Here is a 17168-nt window from a genome sequence, read left to right as displayed (position 1 = left end):
TCTGACCTTGTTCTTCTCCTTCAATACCGTTTTGGCTATTCTACATCTTTTACCTCTCCATGTGACCTTTAGAATCAGTTTGTCAATATCCATAAAATAATGTGCTGGAATTTTGATTTAGGCTTGTATTATGTATATTAAGCTTGTATCCTGCAACCTTCTTACAACTGCTTATTACTTCTAGGTGTTTAGCTGTTGTTGTTGTTGTTGTTGATTATTTCAGATTTTCTACAGACAATAATGTCACCTGCAAACAAAGCCAGTTTTATTTTTTCCTTCCCAATCTGTATATCTTTTATTTCCTTTTCTTGTCCTATTGCTACATTTAGGACTTCCAGTATGATGCTGAAAAGGTGTGGTGAGAGGGAATATTCCTGTTCCTGATTTAGTGGGAAAGCTTCTAGTTTCTCACCATTAAGTATGATGTTGGCTTTAGGTTTTTTGTAGATATGATCACTCAGCATAACTACTCTAATACTCATCCATACTGCTGAAAGTATCAATAATTCATTTCCTTTCACTGCTGAGTAGTATAACATGCTGATGAACATTTGTTGTGTTTCTAGTTTTTAACTATTACAAATAAATCTATGAACATCCATCTATAAATCTTCGTCGGAAATACACTTTCTTTTCTCTTGGGTAAACATCTGAAGGTAGAATGGATAGGTCATATGGTAGGTATTTAACTCATATACCAGAAAATGTACCTTTTTACAGTGTATAATTCAGTGAGTTTCAGTATATCCACAGAGTTGTGCAAATATCACTCCATCTAAATTTGGAACATTTTCATCAATCCCCCCCCGAAAGGAACCCCATACCCGTTGCAGTCTCTCCCCATTCTCCCCTTAACCCAATGCCTGGAAACCACTAATCTACTTTCTGTTTCTGTGGATTTGCCTATTCTGGAGGTTTAATATAAATGAAATTACACAATATGTGAGTGGCTCCTTTCTTCACCTGGCACAATGTTTTCAGGTTGAATCTATGTTGTAGTGTTTATCAGTACTTCATTTATTTTCATTGCTGAATAACATTCCATTGTAATGGATATACTACATTTTTTGCTTATCCATTCATCAGTTCATGGACATTTTGATTGTTTCCTCTTTTTGGCTTTTATATATAATTATGCCACGAACACTTGTGTATCAATTTTTGTGTAATCATATGTTTTTATTTCTCTTGGGTATACACCTAGGAGATTGCTGGGTCATATGCTAATTCTATGTTTAACATTCTGAATAACTTCCAAACTGTTCTCTAAAGTGGCCACAGAATGTTATAATCTCACCAGCAACATATGAGGGTTGCAATTCTCGATATCCTCATGAACACTTGTATTGTCTGCCTTTTTGATTTCAGCTATTCTAGTATTTGTGAAGTGATATCTCATTGCAGTTTTGATTTACATTCCCCTGAAGACTAATGATATTAAGCATCATTTATGTGTTTATAGGCCATTTGTATATATTTGGAAAATATCTATTGAAATTCTTTGCCAATTTAAAAATGTAATTGTTTTAACTGTTGAGTTGTTCATCATATCTTCTGGATACAAGTCCCTCATCAGATCCATGATTTGGAAATATTTTCTCCCAAAAGGCAGCTGGGACTTTTCACTTTATTGATAGTGTCTTGGGAAGCATAAAACCTTTTAATTTTGATAAATTTTGAAGTTCAATCTATCTACAATACTTTTTCTTTGTTTTATGCTTTTAGTGCCATATCAAACCATTGCCTAATCCAAGGTCACGAAGATTACTCCTGTGTTTTCTTCTAAGAGTTTTATAGTTTTAGCTCTTATGACTATCATCCACTTGGGAGTTAATTTTTGTATATGGTGTGGAGATAGGGTCGAATGCCATTCTTTTCTTTGTGGACATCCAGTTTGTCCTTGCATTAGTTGTTGAAAATCCCACTGAACTGTCTTGGCATCCTTGTTCAAAATCAATTGAACATAAACGTAGGAGTTTATTTCTGGACTGTCAAACCAAATCCACTGATCTATATGTCTATCTTTATGCCAGTACCACACTGTCTTGAATACTGTAGCTCTGTAGTAAGTTTTGAAATCAGGAAATCCTCTACTTTTGTTGCCCTTTTCTGAGATTGTTCTGGCCACTCTGGGTTCTTTGTATTTCTATATGATTTTAGGATCAACTTGTCATTTTCTGCAAAATAGCCAGCTGGGACTTTGATAGGAATTACATCAAATCAATAGATAGATTTGGAGAGTATTACTATCAGTTGTGTGATTTATCAATATTTTCTCTAAGTCTATGGCTTATATTTTCCTTCTCTTACCAGTGTCTTTTGAAGAGCAGAAACTATTAATTTTGACATTTACTTTACAAATTTTTTTAAATGAATCATGCTTTTAAGGTGTTTTCTAAAGTTTTCTTTATATAAGTGTTTTGTATATTTGTTAGTTTATTCCTAAATATTAATTTTTTGTTGCTTTTGTAAATGGGAGTCTCTTTTCCATTATATCTTCTATTGAGTTACTTTTAACCATTGAGTAAAATGCCGGCTTTAGTTCTGAGGTATACATATTTTTTCATGTTAAGGATGTATTACTCAGTTCCTAGTTTATTTAGTGTTTTCTTGGTTTGTTTGTTTTGCTCAATAGTGTGTTGAAGTTTTTCTGTCAAATTATTTTCTGAAGTAATTGACCCATTTTACATTTTTACCAGTATTTTATGAAAGTTCCATTTATTCCACATCCTTGCCACTATTAGGTATGGTCAGTCTTTTTTTTTGAGTGATATTTAAACAAATGTATAGAGATATCTCATTGTGATTTTACTTTGTATTTCCCTAATGAAATAGTATTGACCATCAATTCACTTATTTGCCACTGATTTATTTTCTTTTGTGTTTGTTCTGGTCTTTCAATCTGGATTGCTTTTATTTCTTTTTTTGGCCTGGTGACATTGGTACTACAGCAATGAATAGAAGTGGTAAGGGCAGACATCCTTATCTTGTTCCTGACCTGAAGGGAAAACATTTACTCTTTCACCATTAAGTATGCTATTACTAGACTTTTCACAGATACCCTTTAAAGTTTAGGATTTAGGAAATTCCCTTCTATTTCTTGTTTGTTGAGTTTTTATTAGTAATGGACATTGGATGTTTTTAGATACTTTTTCTGCATCTATTGTGATGATCATAATTTTTCTTCATTAGTGTGTTCATATGGTGCATTATATTGATTGGTTTTTGAATGTTAAATCAATCTTGCATTATAGAAATTAAAACCCACTTGGTCATGAATTATTTTTATATATCGTTGGATTCAATTTCTTAAACTTTTGTATAACTGACTCCCTTTGCTATACACCCGAAACCAACACAACATTGTAAATCAACTATATGCCAATAAAATTTTTAAAAAAAATCAAGATATAGTAGCAGAAAAAGGTAAGGATGTTTGATGCTGAGAGAATAAAAATTGAAACTGAAAAAAATTTTTGTTTAGAATTTTTACATGTATTTTCATATGGGATGTTGCTTTGTAGTTTTCTTTCCTTTCAATGTCTTTGCCTGGTTTTGGTATCAGAGTAATGCTTATCACATAGAATGAGCTGGGAGGTATTCCTTTCTCTTAAACTTTCTTGAAGAGTCTGTGTAGAATTTGCATTACTTTTTCCTTAAATGTTTGGAACAACTCACCAGCAAAGTTACCTAGGCCTGGAATTTTCTTTGTGGGGAAGTTTTTAACTACAAATTCAACTTCTGTAACAGAAATAGTGCTATTCAGATTTTCTATCTTCTTGAGTGAGCTTTGGTAATTTGTGTCATTCATAAGAATTATCTGTTTCACCTAACTTGTCAATTTTTTTTTTTTTTCCCAGTACGCAGGCCTCTCACTGTCGTGGCCTCTCCCATTGCGGAGCACAGGCTCTGGACGCACAGGCTCAGCTGCCATGGCTCACGGGCCCAGCCACTCTGCGGCACGTGGGATCTTCCCGGACCGGGGCACGAACCCGTGTCCCCTGCATCGGCAGGCGGACTCTCAACCACTGTGCCACCAGGGAAGCCCCAACTTGTCAAATTTTAAAGGCATAAATTTGTTCCTAATATTCCTTTACTACCCTTCTAATATACGTAGAATTAATACTGATGTTATTTCTTTCAGTTCTGGTATTAGTAATTTGTGTTTTCTTTTATTGATTAATCTATCTAGAGATTTATCACTTTTACTGATCATTGCAAAGAACCAGCTTTTGGTTTCAATAATTTTCTCTGTTGTTTTTCTGTTTTTCATTTCATTGACTTATGCTCTAACTTTTATTATTTTCTTGCTCTTTTTAAAAATTATTTTTAGGGCTTCCCTAGTGGCGCAGTGGTTGAGAGTCTGCCTGCCGATGCATGGGAAACGGGTTCGTGCCCCGGTCCAGGAAGATCCCACATGCCGCGGAGTGGCTGGGCCTGTGAGCCATGGCCGCTGAGCCTGCACGTCTGCAGCCTGTGCTCCGCAATGGGAGAGGCCACAGCAGTGAGAGGCACGTGTAACGCAAATATATATATATATATATATATATATATATATATATATATTTAAAAAATAATTATTTTCATTACTTTCTCTTTTTTCCCCCTAGTTTTTTAAAGTGGAAGATGAGGTCACTAAATTAAACTTCTCTTCTAATATAGGCATTTAGTGCTATAAGTTTCCCTCAAAGTACTGCTTTAGCAGTGTCCCAGATTCTGAAATGCTCTGCTTTCATTTCGTTTAGTTGAAAATACTTTCTAATATCCCTTTTTGTGTTTCTAAATATCCATGAGATGTTTAGAAAGGTGTTAGTTTCCAAATATTTGTAGATTTTCTAGGTAACTTTCTGCTATTGATTTTTAATTTAATTCCAGTGTAATCAAAGAACATACTTTGTATTACTTAAATCCTTTTAAATTTATCAAGCCTTATTTTATGGTCTAGAATATGGTCTAACTTGGTAAATGCTCTGTATGCACTTGAAAAGAATGTATATTCTGTTACTGGGGAGTGTTCTATATATATCCATTAGGTTAAGTTGGTTGATAGCATTGCTCAAGTCTACTATATACTTGCTGATTTTCTATTTGTTCTTTAATTATAGAGCGCCCTACAGACAAATTTTAGATTTATCTCTCCTTACAGTTCTATCATTTTTTGCTTCGTGTAAGGACTGTGTGACCCCTTTTCATGATGAAATTATTGTATTTATACCTGATAATATCCTTTGCCTCTGGAATATACTTTGACATCAATATGCCATCTCAGCCTTATTATGGCTTAATGTCAGCATGGTAAAATTTTCCATTCTTTTACTTTTAAACTATTTGTGTCTTTATATTTAAAGCATAATTTCTTGCAGGCAGTATATAATTGGGTCTTACTTTTTAGCCAATGTGACAACCTCAGCTTGTTAACTGGGCCATTTAGACCATTTATCAATAGATTATTGATATGGCTGGACTTAAAATCCACCATCTTGCTATTTGTTTTCTATTATTTTAGTGGTTGCTTTGGGGTTTAAACATATTTAAATTATCAGTCTATCTTCAAGTAATTTTATACTACTTCATGCATAAGAATTTTCTAATAGTATACTTAAGATTTCTCCCCTCTTGGCTTTTATGCTATTGTTATTATACATTTTACTAATACATGTTATCACCTCTACAACACAATGTTATTATCATTGTTTATACAGTCAATTATCTTTACAGAGACTTAATAAGAACATCTTAAGTATTTACCCTTGTAATTACAATTTCTAGTGACTTTCATTCCTTTGTGTAGATCTGTAATTCTATCTGGTAACATTTTCCTTCTGCAAGATGGACTTCATTTAACATTTCTTATAGTGAGTCTGCTAGTGATGAATTCCTTCAGTTTTTGTGTGTCTGAAAGTATCTCTATTTGGCTTTCATTTTTGGAAGATATTTTTGCTGGATATAGAATTCTGGGTTGACAGTTTTTCTTCTGACACTTTGAAGACGTTACTCAACTTTCTTCTTGTTTGCATTGTTTATGACAAGAAAATATAATGTCATTCTTATCTTGGTTCCCCTGTATATAAGGTGTCTTTTTTCCTCTGGCTGCTTTTAAGATGTTCTCTATCCCTAGTTTTGATAATTTATGACATGCCTTAGTATAGTTTTCTTCTTGTTTCTTTTTTTTAGGGGATCATTTAACTTCTTGAATCTGTGGATTTACAGTTTTCCTCAATTGTGGAATATTTTTTGCCCTTTTATATTCAAGTACTTTTTCACTCCCCCATCTCTTCTCTCCTTTGGGCACTCCAATTACATGGTCTATGAAGTTATCCCATGCCTCACTGATCTCTTTTTCATCTTTTTAAAATTCTTTTTTCTCTTTGTGTTTCATTTTGGATATCTTCTATTGCTAAGTTTTCACATTTATTAATCTTGTTTTCTACCATTAACTGTTTCCCATCTAGTGTATTTTTCATTTTGCACATAGTGGTTCAATGTGAGTCTTTTTATATCTTCCGTTTCTCTGCTTAACTTTCAACCATATGGAACACAATTAAAATAATTAATTGTTTTAATGTTTTTATCTGCTATTCTAAGATTTGTATAGGTTCTGTTTCAATTGATTGACTATTCTGTTCATTATTAGTTATGCTTTCCTGCCTCCTTACATGCCTGATTATCTTTGACTGGATGCCAGACACTGTGACTTTTACCTGTTAGGTGCTGGATATTTTTGCATTCCCTTCTTGTGCTGTGTTCCTAGATGCAGTTACGTTACTGGGAAATAATTTGATCATTTTGAGTCTTGCTTTTAGTTTGTTAGGCAGGTTCAGAGCATGCTAATCCTGAGGTTAATCATTTCCCACTACTGAGCAGGATCTTCCCAAGTATTCCACCCAATGTCACATGAATTATGAGATTTTCCAGTCTAGCTGGTGGGATCAGGTACTATTCCCAGTCCTGTGTGAACACCAGGCTCTATCCTTTTACTATCCTTCTAATCCTTTCAGATGGTTTTTCCCTTGGCTTGGATGCTCACATGCATATACTGAACAACGGTACTTTGATGGACACTTGAAGGGGGGTTTCCACAGTTTTCTTTCTGTGCAGCTTTCTCCTCTCTGGTACTCTGTTCTGAAAATTCTAGTCTCCCTGGGCTCTCAGTTCCATCTCCTAAACTTAGGGAATCTCCCAGGCTCAACGGGGGTTCCCCTTCCCTGGGCCATGGTCTCAAAACTATCTTAAGGCACTAAATATAAGGGGGATCAACTCATTTGTTTTCCATCTCTCAGAGATCACTGTGCTTGGCTGCCTGATCTTCAGTAACTTGAAAACCATTATTTAATATATTTTGTCTTTTTAAATCATTTCAGGTGGGAGTATGAATTTAGTCCCTGTTATTTCAAATGAGCAAAAGTCTTAAATTTGTACTTTTATTTATTTTATTTAGAGCATAGACAAAATTAAAATTCAAAGTGAAACATTGACAGTTTGTGGAAATAATGATTGAATACTAAAGGGAGGGAGATATAAACAACTTCCTGATGCGTAGCTCTATTTAGCAACAGTACACTTCTTTGTTTACTAGCCTATCACGTACTGATATAGTCAACATCATCTGTACATTGTAAGGGGCACTTAATCCTATGTAGGAAGCTCTGAATGTCCTCTGATGAGGTCCTAACACACTCCCCCATGGGATTCAGTGCCAGTATCCTTATGGAAAGATAAGATTGTGGCAGGGGAGTTGAATACAGAGATATGAATACTGCTCCACTTTCAAGAATTGTCTAAGGGCCATAACTCTGTTTCCTATCTGCCTGAACTAATAGCTGCAGTAAAAATTAGTGACTGTTTTCAGTAACACAGAATAGCCTCAAGGAGGTGAAGAGATGGAGAAGGTGTTACTTGGGATGAAGTTGGGGAGAATGTCTAAAACTCACAGTGAGTTTTGAGTCTTGAGTTGTATTCTTCCCATAGGATTTTATTCTGGGGACTTCAGGTGAGAAGCCCAAGGGCTCCCACCTCATGTTTTGCTTGTTTAAGGACCAGAAAGGACTACTTGCCTCCCACCTACTAAAGATGTTGAGAATCAATTACCTGCTTGAAGCAATGGACAGGCGCTGGGACTGAACATGTTTCTTTTAGGTATTTGTCCCAGGTAAAATGACCTGTAAAGGAAATAGAAATCTCTATCACAGTCAACCTCCTAAAAAATGCTTTCAGGTTGTAACCTACACTAAACATTAGGCTATTTTCAGACTCGTCTGGAGCATAAGAAAACTTATTTTGCCCTGTTTGGGCTCAAAGGAATATTAAGGGGAAGAATCAAGGTGACCTGAGTGGATCATTTTAGATCAATGTTTTTAAATCACAGTCTAAGATGACCTGAGGTGTTTTTCATGTTAGTCCCTAAAGTGATCCATAATGCTAGAGCAAGTCATACCAGTGTCTCAAAGAAGTATCCAGGAAGCTCATGGAAAACAGAACAGGAGAGGCAGAAAGTGGGTGAGGAGATTCCTTCTGAACAATCTGACTCCTGTCAAGGTTCCTTATTGCCATCAAATGATTGCTTTTAACACCTAATGTGGTTGAATCCTACCATCTCAGATCAGAAAGAATAAAGAAGAGACTATCTTGAGACATTGGGTAAGACGAGTTGTTGAGGGCAGGAAAAGCCAGAATGAGTGAGATTATACTTGAATCCTCACTCTAAAAACTGTTTCTCTCTCACCCACCCCTAACCCATTCCTATCCCTGCCACTGTCGCATTGCTCTGAGGTGCAAAATGACAAAGATCTGTTAATTTAGAGAAAAGTAGATACTCAGAAGCATTTCTGATGACAGTAACTAAGAATAGGTTGGGAAATTTACAGAATCTTTTAGCCTCTTGAAGTGGCCTTAGGGCCTCTCAAAGTTTGAGGAACACTGTGCTAGAGAAACAATCTTTAAGGTGACACTTATTGGGGTCAGGGAAAACATTTTAAGGGATAGGCTATTAAAGACATATCTTACTGGACCACAAAAGATTACCAAGTTCTTTATTAAAGGTTAAATCAGTTACGAATCTCCCTCTAATACCCACCTAGAGGTGACCCCATGATGGAGCAGGGAAGGTCCCAGAGACTCTCACAAGCTAAAACACTGTAGCAAACCAGCATTTCTTGAAGCTTCCTCTGCAGTGGAGCAGCACAGGGCCCCTTTGGGCCATGCAAAAAGCACTAGATGCTGGGAATAAAAACGAGTCACTGAATGATGAAATCTAAATCACTGCAAAGATGATGCCAAGACTTTATACTCTATTGACTTTATAGCTTCTGTTTTAAAACTGGTTCCTTTCCCACCATCCTAACCAAGCCAAATAGATTTGGCCAGAAATCACAGTCAGTTCTGAACTATTTCATGCACTCGCCAATGATTAATCATCTTGAATAGACAGTTAGCCCATAGGGTAAATGAGATGGGTATTTCCTGGAGTCAAGATTAAAGAGCTTATCAGAATTTAATAAAGCGTTTGCTCTTAGCTGAGATGGCTCTAAAGCAAAGACTGAATACTTTCATCACTATTGGCTGTTAGAAAAAGAAAACATTAAAAATTATTTTTCCATTCTTACAAATAAATAAGTCAAATAGTAAGTCTTGGGTTTGACTAGACTGAAGCTCTTGAACTCTGGCATCTATAGCAGCACTGCCCACTAAAACCTGTGATAATAGAAATGTTCTGTATCTGTGCTGACCAATAAGGTAGCCACTAGACACATGTCACTACTGAACACTTGAAATGTGGCTAGTGTGAGTGAGGAATTAAATTTTAAATGTTATTTAATTTTAATTTAAATTTAAATACCTACATGTGGGTAACAGCTACTGTATAAGGAAAGTGCAGGAAGAGGTTTGGTCAGTCCTGGGTTGCTTGTATAAGTTTGCGTTCTGACCAAAAGCATCCAAAAGACTTTGGCTTTAGGAATTATAGCAGCATCGGGATACCAAAATAATTAGGGTATGAATTATAGTTCTCTATTACACATATCAATTATGGAAACCAATCCCTATTATATAGGTAAGAAATCTCACATCTTCTACCATTTAGGGAGCACCCTATTACCAACTGAATGAAAAGGAATCTCTTTGTTAAAAGCAGTTCACCCCCTGTTGAGGGTTCACTTGCTTGAACCATACCTAGATTAGTACTTTTCTTAAATTTGATTGCTTAGGCTATTTATAGCTTAGTCCCTTATTATCAGGTAAATTGCCAAATAATTTTTATTGACTCAATAAGAATATCTGAGCACCTATTATAGTGTCCCATAATGAAGCCAAACATGTCTACCACATCACCAAGCACTGAAATATCACAAAAGAAATAGGACAGGCAATAAAATATAGATCAGGGGTTGGCAAATTTTCTTTAAAGGGCAGACAGAAAAAATTTTATGCTTTTTGGGCCATTCAGTCTCTGTCACAAATACTCAACCTGTACGTTGCAGCATGAAAACAGCCATAGACAATATGTAATTGAATGAGCATGACTGCATTCCACTAAAACTTTATTTATAAAAACTGGCAGTGGGTTGCATTTGGCCCCCAAATAGTTGTTTGCCAACCCCTAAGATATAATATTGATTCTCAAATGCTACTTACCATCAAAATATCCTAAATAATTTTTCTTTAAATACAGTTCTGAGACCCATCTTCAGAGGTCCTCATTCAGTAGTCTCTGAGTGTGGTCTGAGAATCTGTATTTTCAAAGGCTCCCTACGTAGTACTGATTAACTTCTATGCCTAGAAACTAATAGTGTAATTGAAAGAATGATATTGAGAGTCAGAAGATGCTGGTTAAAGTCTTGTTTCTATAACTAACCATCTTGAATAAATTACTTAATCCTTCCAAGCATCAGTTTACTCATCTGAAAGACAGAGACAATATCCCACAAGATTGTACACACACTCATTCATTCAATAAATATTTATTAAACTCCTTCTAAGTGCAAAAGCACTGTGTTAAATGTTAGGGGAACAAGATAGACATGGTTCCGAAATTCATGGAGCCTGCAGTTTAGAGATACACAGTAGTATTAAATAAATAATAACACAAAGAATCTGGCACAATTATGATAAATTTAAGTTAATGAGGTAGTACAGGTTGCCCTGAGAATGCAGAACAGGGAAATCTAATCCATACTTGGGTCAAGGATTATTGTGAAGATTAACATTATTAACTGATATTTTATAATTTACAGAGTGATTTCAATTATTCATTCAACTGATGTTTGAGTATCCTCTATGTGCCGGACACTTTTTCTAAGTGCTAGGATAAGGCAGGAGGTCCCTACCCTCATGGAATTTACATTCTGGTGCATGATGAGGCACAATTAATACACAAACAACTAAATAAGGTAATAAGTGATAAGTACTTGAAGGAAATAAAATAATGTGATGTGACAGATAGAGACTGGGAACCCTCTCAGGTGGTGAAGTTATGGACAGATGCTCTACACAGGAAACATCTGAGCTGACACCTTACAGATGAGAGAAAGCCAGTCATCTCTTTGGATGGCTGAATAATGCTTATGAAAGTGTTTTATAAACTATAACAAACATACCACATGATAGTTACATTTATTATTAGGAAATAAGATCCCTGCCTGAGGAGACTTACAAGCTGCATAGAAGTACCTTAAAAAATTAGAAGTCCCCTAAAATGTAAAGCACAAGAGATCCACCAGCTGAACGCATTAATCCCTTTCTCTAATATTCACTCATTCAACACATATTTATTGTGCAACTACTACTATATGCCAAGCCCAGTTCTAGGCACAGGTGATACAGTGAAGAACAAAACAGCCAAAATCTCTGCCCACATGGAGCTTACATTGTAAAGGGGAAGAGAGACAATAAATGAATAAATAAATACAATTCAATTGGTCCAGAAGGTAAGAGGGACACCAGATAATAACTGTACAGTTTCTGGCCCTTTTCAAATAAAGAAAAAATAAAGCAAGGTAAGAGGGAAAAAGAGAGTGTGTGTGCTGTTTTAAGCAGGATGGTCAAGAAAGGCATCTTGATGAGGTGATATAAAAGCTGAGATGTGAATGGTCCCTCTAGCCTCTGCTTAAATAATTCCAATGATGAGAAACTCATTATTTGGCTATGGTTCAATAGCACAAATGGATAGATTTTTAACCGTCAGAATCAGCCAAAGTCTGCCATCTTCTAACCTTTACCCACTGGTCCTAGACATAATATATCTAATCCCCTAAATATGTCCCAAATCCCTCAACTGCTCCTAATTTAACATGGTTATGTCAGGCACCTCCATTCATGCTGGCTATTGTTCTGTCCACATTCCTCTACAAGAACTCTACTTTGTTCCACCTAAAGTGTGGAACCCAAATTCTTAAGAGCAGTAAAGACAATCATAGTCTTTAGATCAGAAATTGGACTCCAAGATTACTGCCTGAAAAGTGGTCCATTGTTTATGTGCACTATAATTTACATAACAAAAGTATTTGTTAAATACTATTGATGGTCATTTAAGTGTTTTCTAATTTTTTTTTTTTTTTTTTTTGCCGTACGTTGCGGAGCACAGGCTCCGGACTCACAGGCTCAGCGGCCATGGCTCACGGGCCCAGCCGCTCCATGGCATGTGGGATCTTCCCAGACCGGGGCACGAACCCGTGTCCCCTGCATCGGCAGGCGGACTCTCAACCACTGCGCCACCAGGGAAGCCCCACTGTTTTCTAATTTTTGATGTGCACCTTTGTGTACATATCGTTAACATCTTTAAGATTATGTCCTTAGGGCAAATTCCTAAGAGTGGGATTAATGGTCAAAGAGTATGCATATTTTATGTTTTGATACAACAGAATTCCTACCAATAGTGCATCAGAGTATGTTTCTTATATCCTTGCTAAAACTGTTTTAACAATTTCTATAATTTTGATAATCTTATCAGTGCAAAAACAAAACACTGTTACACTTATATTTGCAATTCTTTGACTACTAATACAGTTGAAGATCTTTTTAGCCTTATTAGTTTATATTGTTTTTGCCATTTTTCACTGAGGTATTCTTTTGTTTTCTCACAGATTCTAAGAGTTCTTTGTAGATTGAAGATATATTAGTCCTTTGTCATATATGTTGAAGACCCTTGTCTCAGTCTGATAGGATTTGCCCTTAAATTTCTCAGTCTTTTATTTTATGACTTCTTGATTTCATATCATGCTTTCCTCACTTCAGTATTATAAAAATAGTAACCCATGTTTTCTTCTAGGATTTCTAAAGTTTCATTTTTTTACATTTAAATGTTTGATCTATTTGGAATTTATTTTGTGAGACAAATGAGGCAAAGATACAGCTTTCCTTTTCACTTTTGTTCAATAAATGTGCTTCAAATTCACTTATTGAACAAATCATCTTCTCCCCACGGATTTGAAATGTCACCTTGATTATACATTAATTTCTTATATACACTTGGATCTATTTCTAGACTCTGTTTTCTGTTCCTCTCATCAGTTACTCTCTTCCAGCACCAGGAGCACTTTGTTTCATATAATTTTACAATCAATTTAAATAGAGCAAGTCCTTTTCATAACCCTCAACCCTAGGTTTTCTTGGCACTTTCAAATGATTATAGTTTTGGCATAACCAGCACTAACAAAACCCAGTTATCCTAAAATGTCCAAAGCTAAGTTTATAAGATATACAGTAGTTCATCCTTAAAACACGGTCCATAGGCCTTTTAGTTCAATAGCCTGACGTTTTTTAATGGATCATCTAAAGATAAAACACCAAGCCAAAAAAAGAATTTTTACTTTACCTGTCTTCCCAAAACAAATCCCACCATTCCCAATCTCTTATAACATCCTATTCACACTTTTATTTCCATACTCTCTACATCATGTTATCATAATTATTTATGTAAGGTCTTTATGGATTGAGGATATCTTTTATGAACTTTAAAAAATCTTCACTGTTTAACCCAGTGCCTGAAACTTAATAGAGGCGCCATAAAAGTTTGAAAAGTGAGTGAATGAAAAGAAGCAAACCAGTAATAGTCCTACTCTTTTCTGGACGAGTAACATCACATCACACCTGGGAAATTAAATGTTCTGGGAGCTATACTTCGAGAGGGATAGAACAAAGCAAAGCCTAAATGGTGACCTAAGTGATGAAGAGACACAAAACCATGTCACATGAGGACCAGCTGAAGGAATAATGAACATTTAGCGTGAATAAGAAAGCAAAGTCTCATCCATCCATCCAACAAATATTTATATTGTGTATCAAAGCACTGTGCTGGAGATACAACCATGATCAAAATACTGTTCTTGCCCTCATAGAGCTTCAATCTATTGAGGGATAGAGATTAAACAGCCGACTGTAATAAACTGGGGTAAGTGCTACCCTTGGAGATGGAGTGTGCTATAGGAGGGTTTGTGGAAGGATTCCCACAGGAAGTAACCGCTAAGCTTCTGGTTAAAGTGTAAAAGGATATGCGGGGAGTCAGCCAAAGAGAGAGGGAATTCTTTTGTTGTTGTTTCAGACAGAGAGAAAAGCATGTATGGAGGCCCCGAAGTGAGAAAAAGCAGTTCTAAACCTGAATCTTTTGGTATGGCTACTGGGTAGATAAAGACAGTTTAGAAAAGAGGTTGTCGATAAGAGCAGTGTTCAGGTTTCGGAGAGTCTCATATACTACACTACTGAGAAGAGGAAGCACAAAAGGGTTTGTGGGAGGAGTCACTCTGTCTGCAGTGTGAAGAACGGATTCGAGGAGGGTAAGGCTGCAGGCAGAAGACTAGTTAGGAAGATTTTCTAATAATCTAGGTATGAGGTGATGGTTGCTTGAACTAGGAAAAGTAACAGAGTGGCAGTGAGAAAGCAGTCCTTAGAGCTGCTTTCAAATAACTAGAGGCCAGTGAGTGAAAAACCAGCTAAACCTATACCGTAAGGCTCTAAAAGTTATAAGAAGGACTAATAGAATTGACAAAGAAACAGATTTTGGCCCAATAAATATCTGTCTAAATATGAAGTGAGTTGCTTGGGGAGTTTAAGACAAGACATTTTACAAGAAACACAAAATGCTGGATTTTGAAATGTTGAGTCAAGTTGGATTATTTTAAGGCCTCTTCCAAACTCTGAGATTCTAAAAATCTACTGAATTTTCTTTCAGTTTGGTATTTGGGACTACTCTCTATGCTTGATGGACAAAATGAAATATGCAAGATTAATTTACCAGAGGCTATGCCTGGCTGTGCTACCTCTACTCTCACAAGGAAAAACATACTTTCAAATTTTAGTATCACTTTATGTACTTCATGTTGAATTGAGTATCCACTTTTCACAATTCCCTGTCAACAGAATATGTTGTTCACAACATACCTTAAATGTCACTGAACTAGAATTGTTATTATCGTTCACATTAGCAACAAACCCCAAAACAGCAGCAGCTATCACTGAGTGCCTTCTGTTTGCCTGCACCATGCCATACTATGTTCAATATTTCCCCTGTTAAGTATAACCTGAAAAGTAGGTTTAAGTAAGATGGGTTTTATTTAGGCTCAGAAAGATTAAGCATCTTTCCTGAAGTCACAAAACTGGTAAGTGGGGAAAAGGAATTTGAACCAAGGCCTGTCTGATTCTTATGTCCATGCTTTTTACCACACACCAGTACCTTAGAAAGCTTGAGGAAAGTTTTAAGGAATTATAAAAAGTGACTATCATTTATTGTTTATCAAGTGTCAGGCCCTTTACCTGCATTATTTCATTTCATTCATTTCTTCAGCTCATATTCATAGAATGCTTCACTTCAAAGAATGTCACAAGATTTGACTTAAAGTCTGAGGATAGTCGCTGAACAAATGAAAATAATAATCCTCCAAAGTTGAAAAGTATTTGAGGGTTTTTAAGATGTTTTCACATCCATTAGCTCATGTAATCTTCTTAACAACCCTGTGAAGTAGGTAGAATGGGATTATTATCCCCATTTACAAATCAGAAAACCAAGGATTAGTGTCACAAAGTTACTAAGTGGCAAAGTTGGCTTTCCTTGTCTAGTGTTCTACTACTTTACGTTACCTTCTTTGTCAGTGGGCAATGAAAGTAATATGTTACTGGAAGGAAAGGAAAGAGGGAGCAAACAGAAAATGATAATAATAGGGCTGAACACAGGAAGTTGCAATAACAAAATATATAACAATACTTCAACAAAAGTTAATGAAGGTATCAGGATATTAATATTTAAGGAACATGCAGAATTTTAAAGGACTCTAAGAAGTTAAGACTGACATTTATATAGGAACCCTGAAAGCTGATTGAGAAATATTAATATTAGTTTCATTTCTAAAATCCTAGTGCGGAAGTACACTATTCAGGGATGAAAACCAAATGCAGTATCAGTCTGACTCCTGTTGTTTGATATTTTAATATTTCAGTTTTTATGTAGTTAAAAAATTTAGAAAATCTTTAGGTTTAATTTCAGTTCAATATATCTCATGAATAATTTCTTTTGGGAAAATCCCAACAAATTCTGATTTATGGACAATGGGGGTTTGTTTTAGCTCTGGATTTAGTGAATTAAGAAGTAACTTCCAGTTTGGTTCAGTTCCCATTCCTTCTTGTACTCATGTAATTAACCACCTCTCTCCCTTTTTGTTAGCGTGGCCTGTGGCCTCCTGATAAGGAGAGTTTGTCATGACAGCAAAGATGAATTATGTGGGCTCATTAGGCAGACAAGAGCACAGGATTCACTAGTTCATGAGACAGAGACACATGGAATTCTTTACCTAGTTACAATCTAATCCCTGGCTTAGTAATTCCCCATATTTAACAGAAACACACAAAAAAAAATCTTACCTAGCTCCAGGATGTCAGTAGCTTCTATTAAAGAAAAAAATGTTACAGCATAAGTCATCATGACAAACACACCAAAATGACAGAACAGTGAAGTTCTGGGGTAAAATAGGGCTTGAGAGTTTGTGTAGTTCAATTCTCTCATTTTAAAAGATACTCAGTTCATTACTAGTAGTTATGGAAGTACACCACCCAATTCTGCCTTACTCTTAAAAACGATGGAAATCCAGAGAGGATAAACAACTGTTCTTAAAGCTATGAAGCTAATTTGAGATTGCCTGGACTCAGAATCTAAATTTCCTGATTTCACGCTCAACACAAAGCATATT

General features: G+C 35.7%; 1 protein-coding gene across 11 annotated transcripts in view; it reads right to left on the bottom strand.

Moving 5' to 3' along the window:
• SCMH1 (Scm polycomb group protein homolog 1) overlaps positions 1–17168 on the bottom strand; it is a 187336-nt gene that overhangs the window by 113342 nt on the left and 56826 nt on the right. For 8 of the 11 annotated variants that reach the window (XM_060140371.1, XM_060140366.1, XM_060140372.1 and 5 more), the window contains 2 exons: positions 16843–16866; positions 8089–8159 (listed from right to left, as the gene is read on the bottom strand). In XM_060140371.1, the coding sequence (XP_059996354.1) occupies positions 8089–8159; positions 16843–16866 (95 nt within the window). Of the gene's footprint in view, positions 1–8088; positions 8160–9073; positions 9217–15741; positions 15940–16842; positions 16867–17168 lie in introns of all 11 variants that reach the window. The other 3 variants (XM_060140370.1, XM_060140374.1, XM_060140375.1) reach the window with 3 other exon arrangements.

The sequence above is a fragment of the Lagenorhynchus albirostris genome, chromosome 2 (genome assembly GCF_949774975.1).
Source record: "Lagenorhynchus albirostris chromosome 2, mLagAlb1.1, whole genome shotgun sequence".
Taxonomy (NCBI): Eukaryota; Metazoa; Chordata; class Mammalia; order Artiodactyla; family Delphinidae; genus Lagenorhynchus; species Lagenorhynchus albirostris.
The sequence above is the reverse complement of the archived record's forward strand: the minus strand, read 5'-3'. Positions and strand labels throughout refer to the sequence as shown.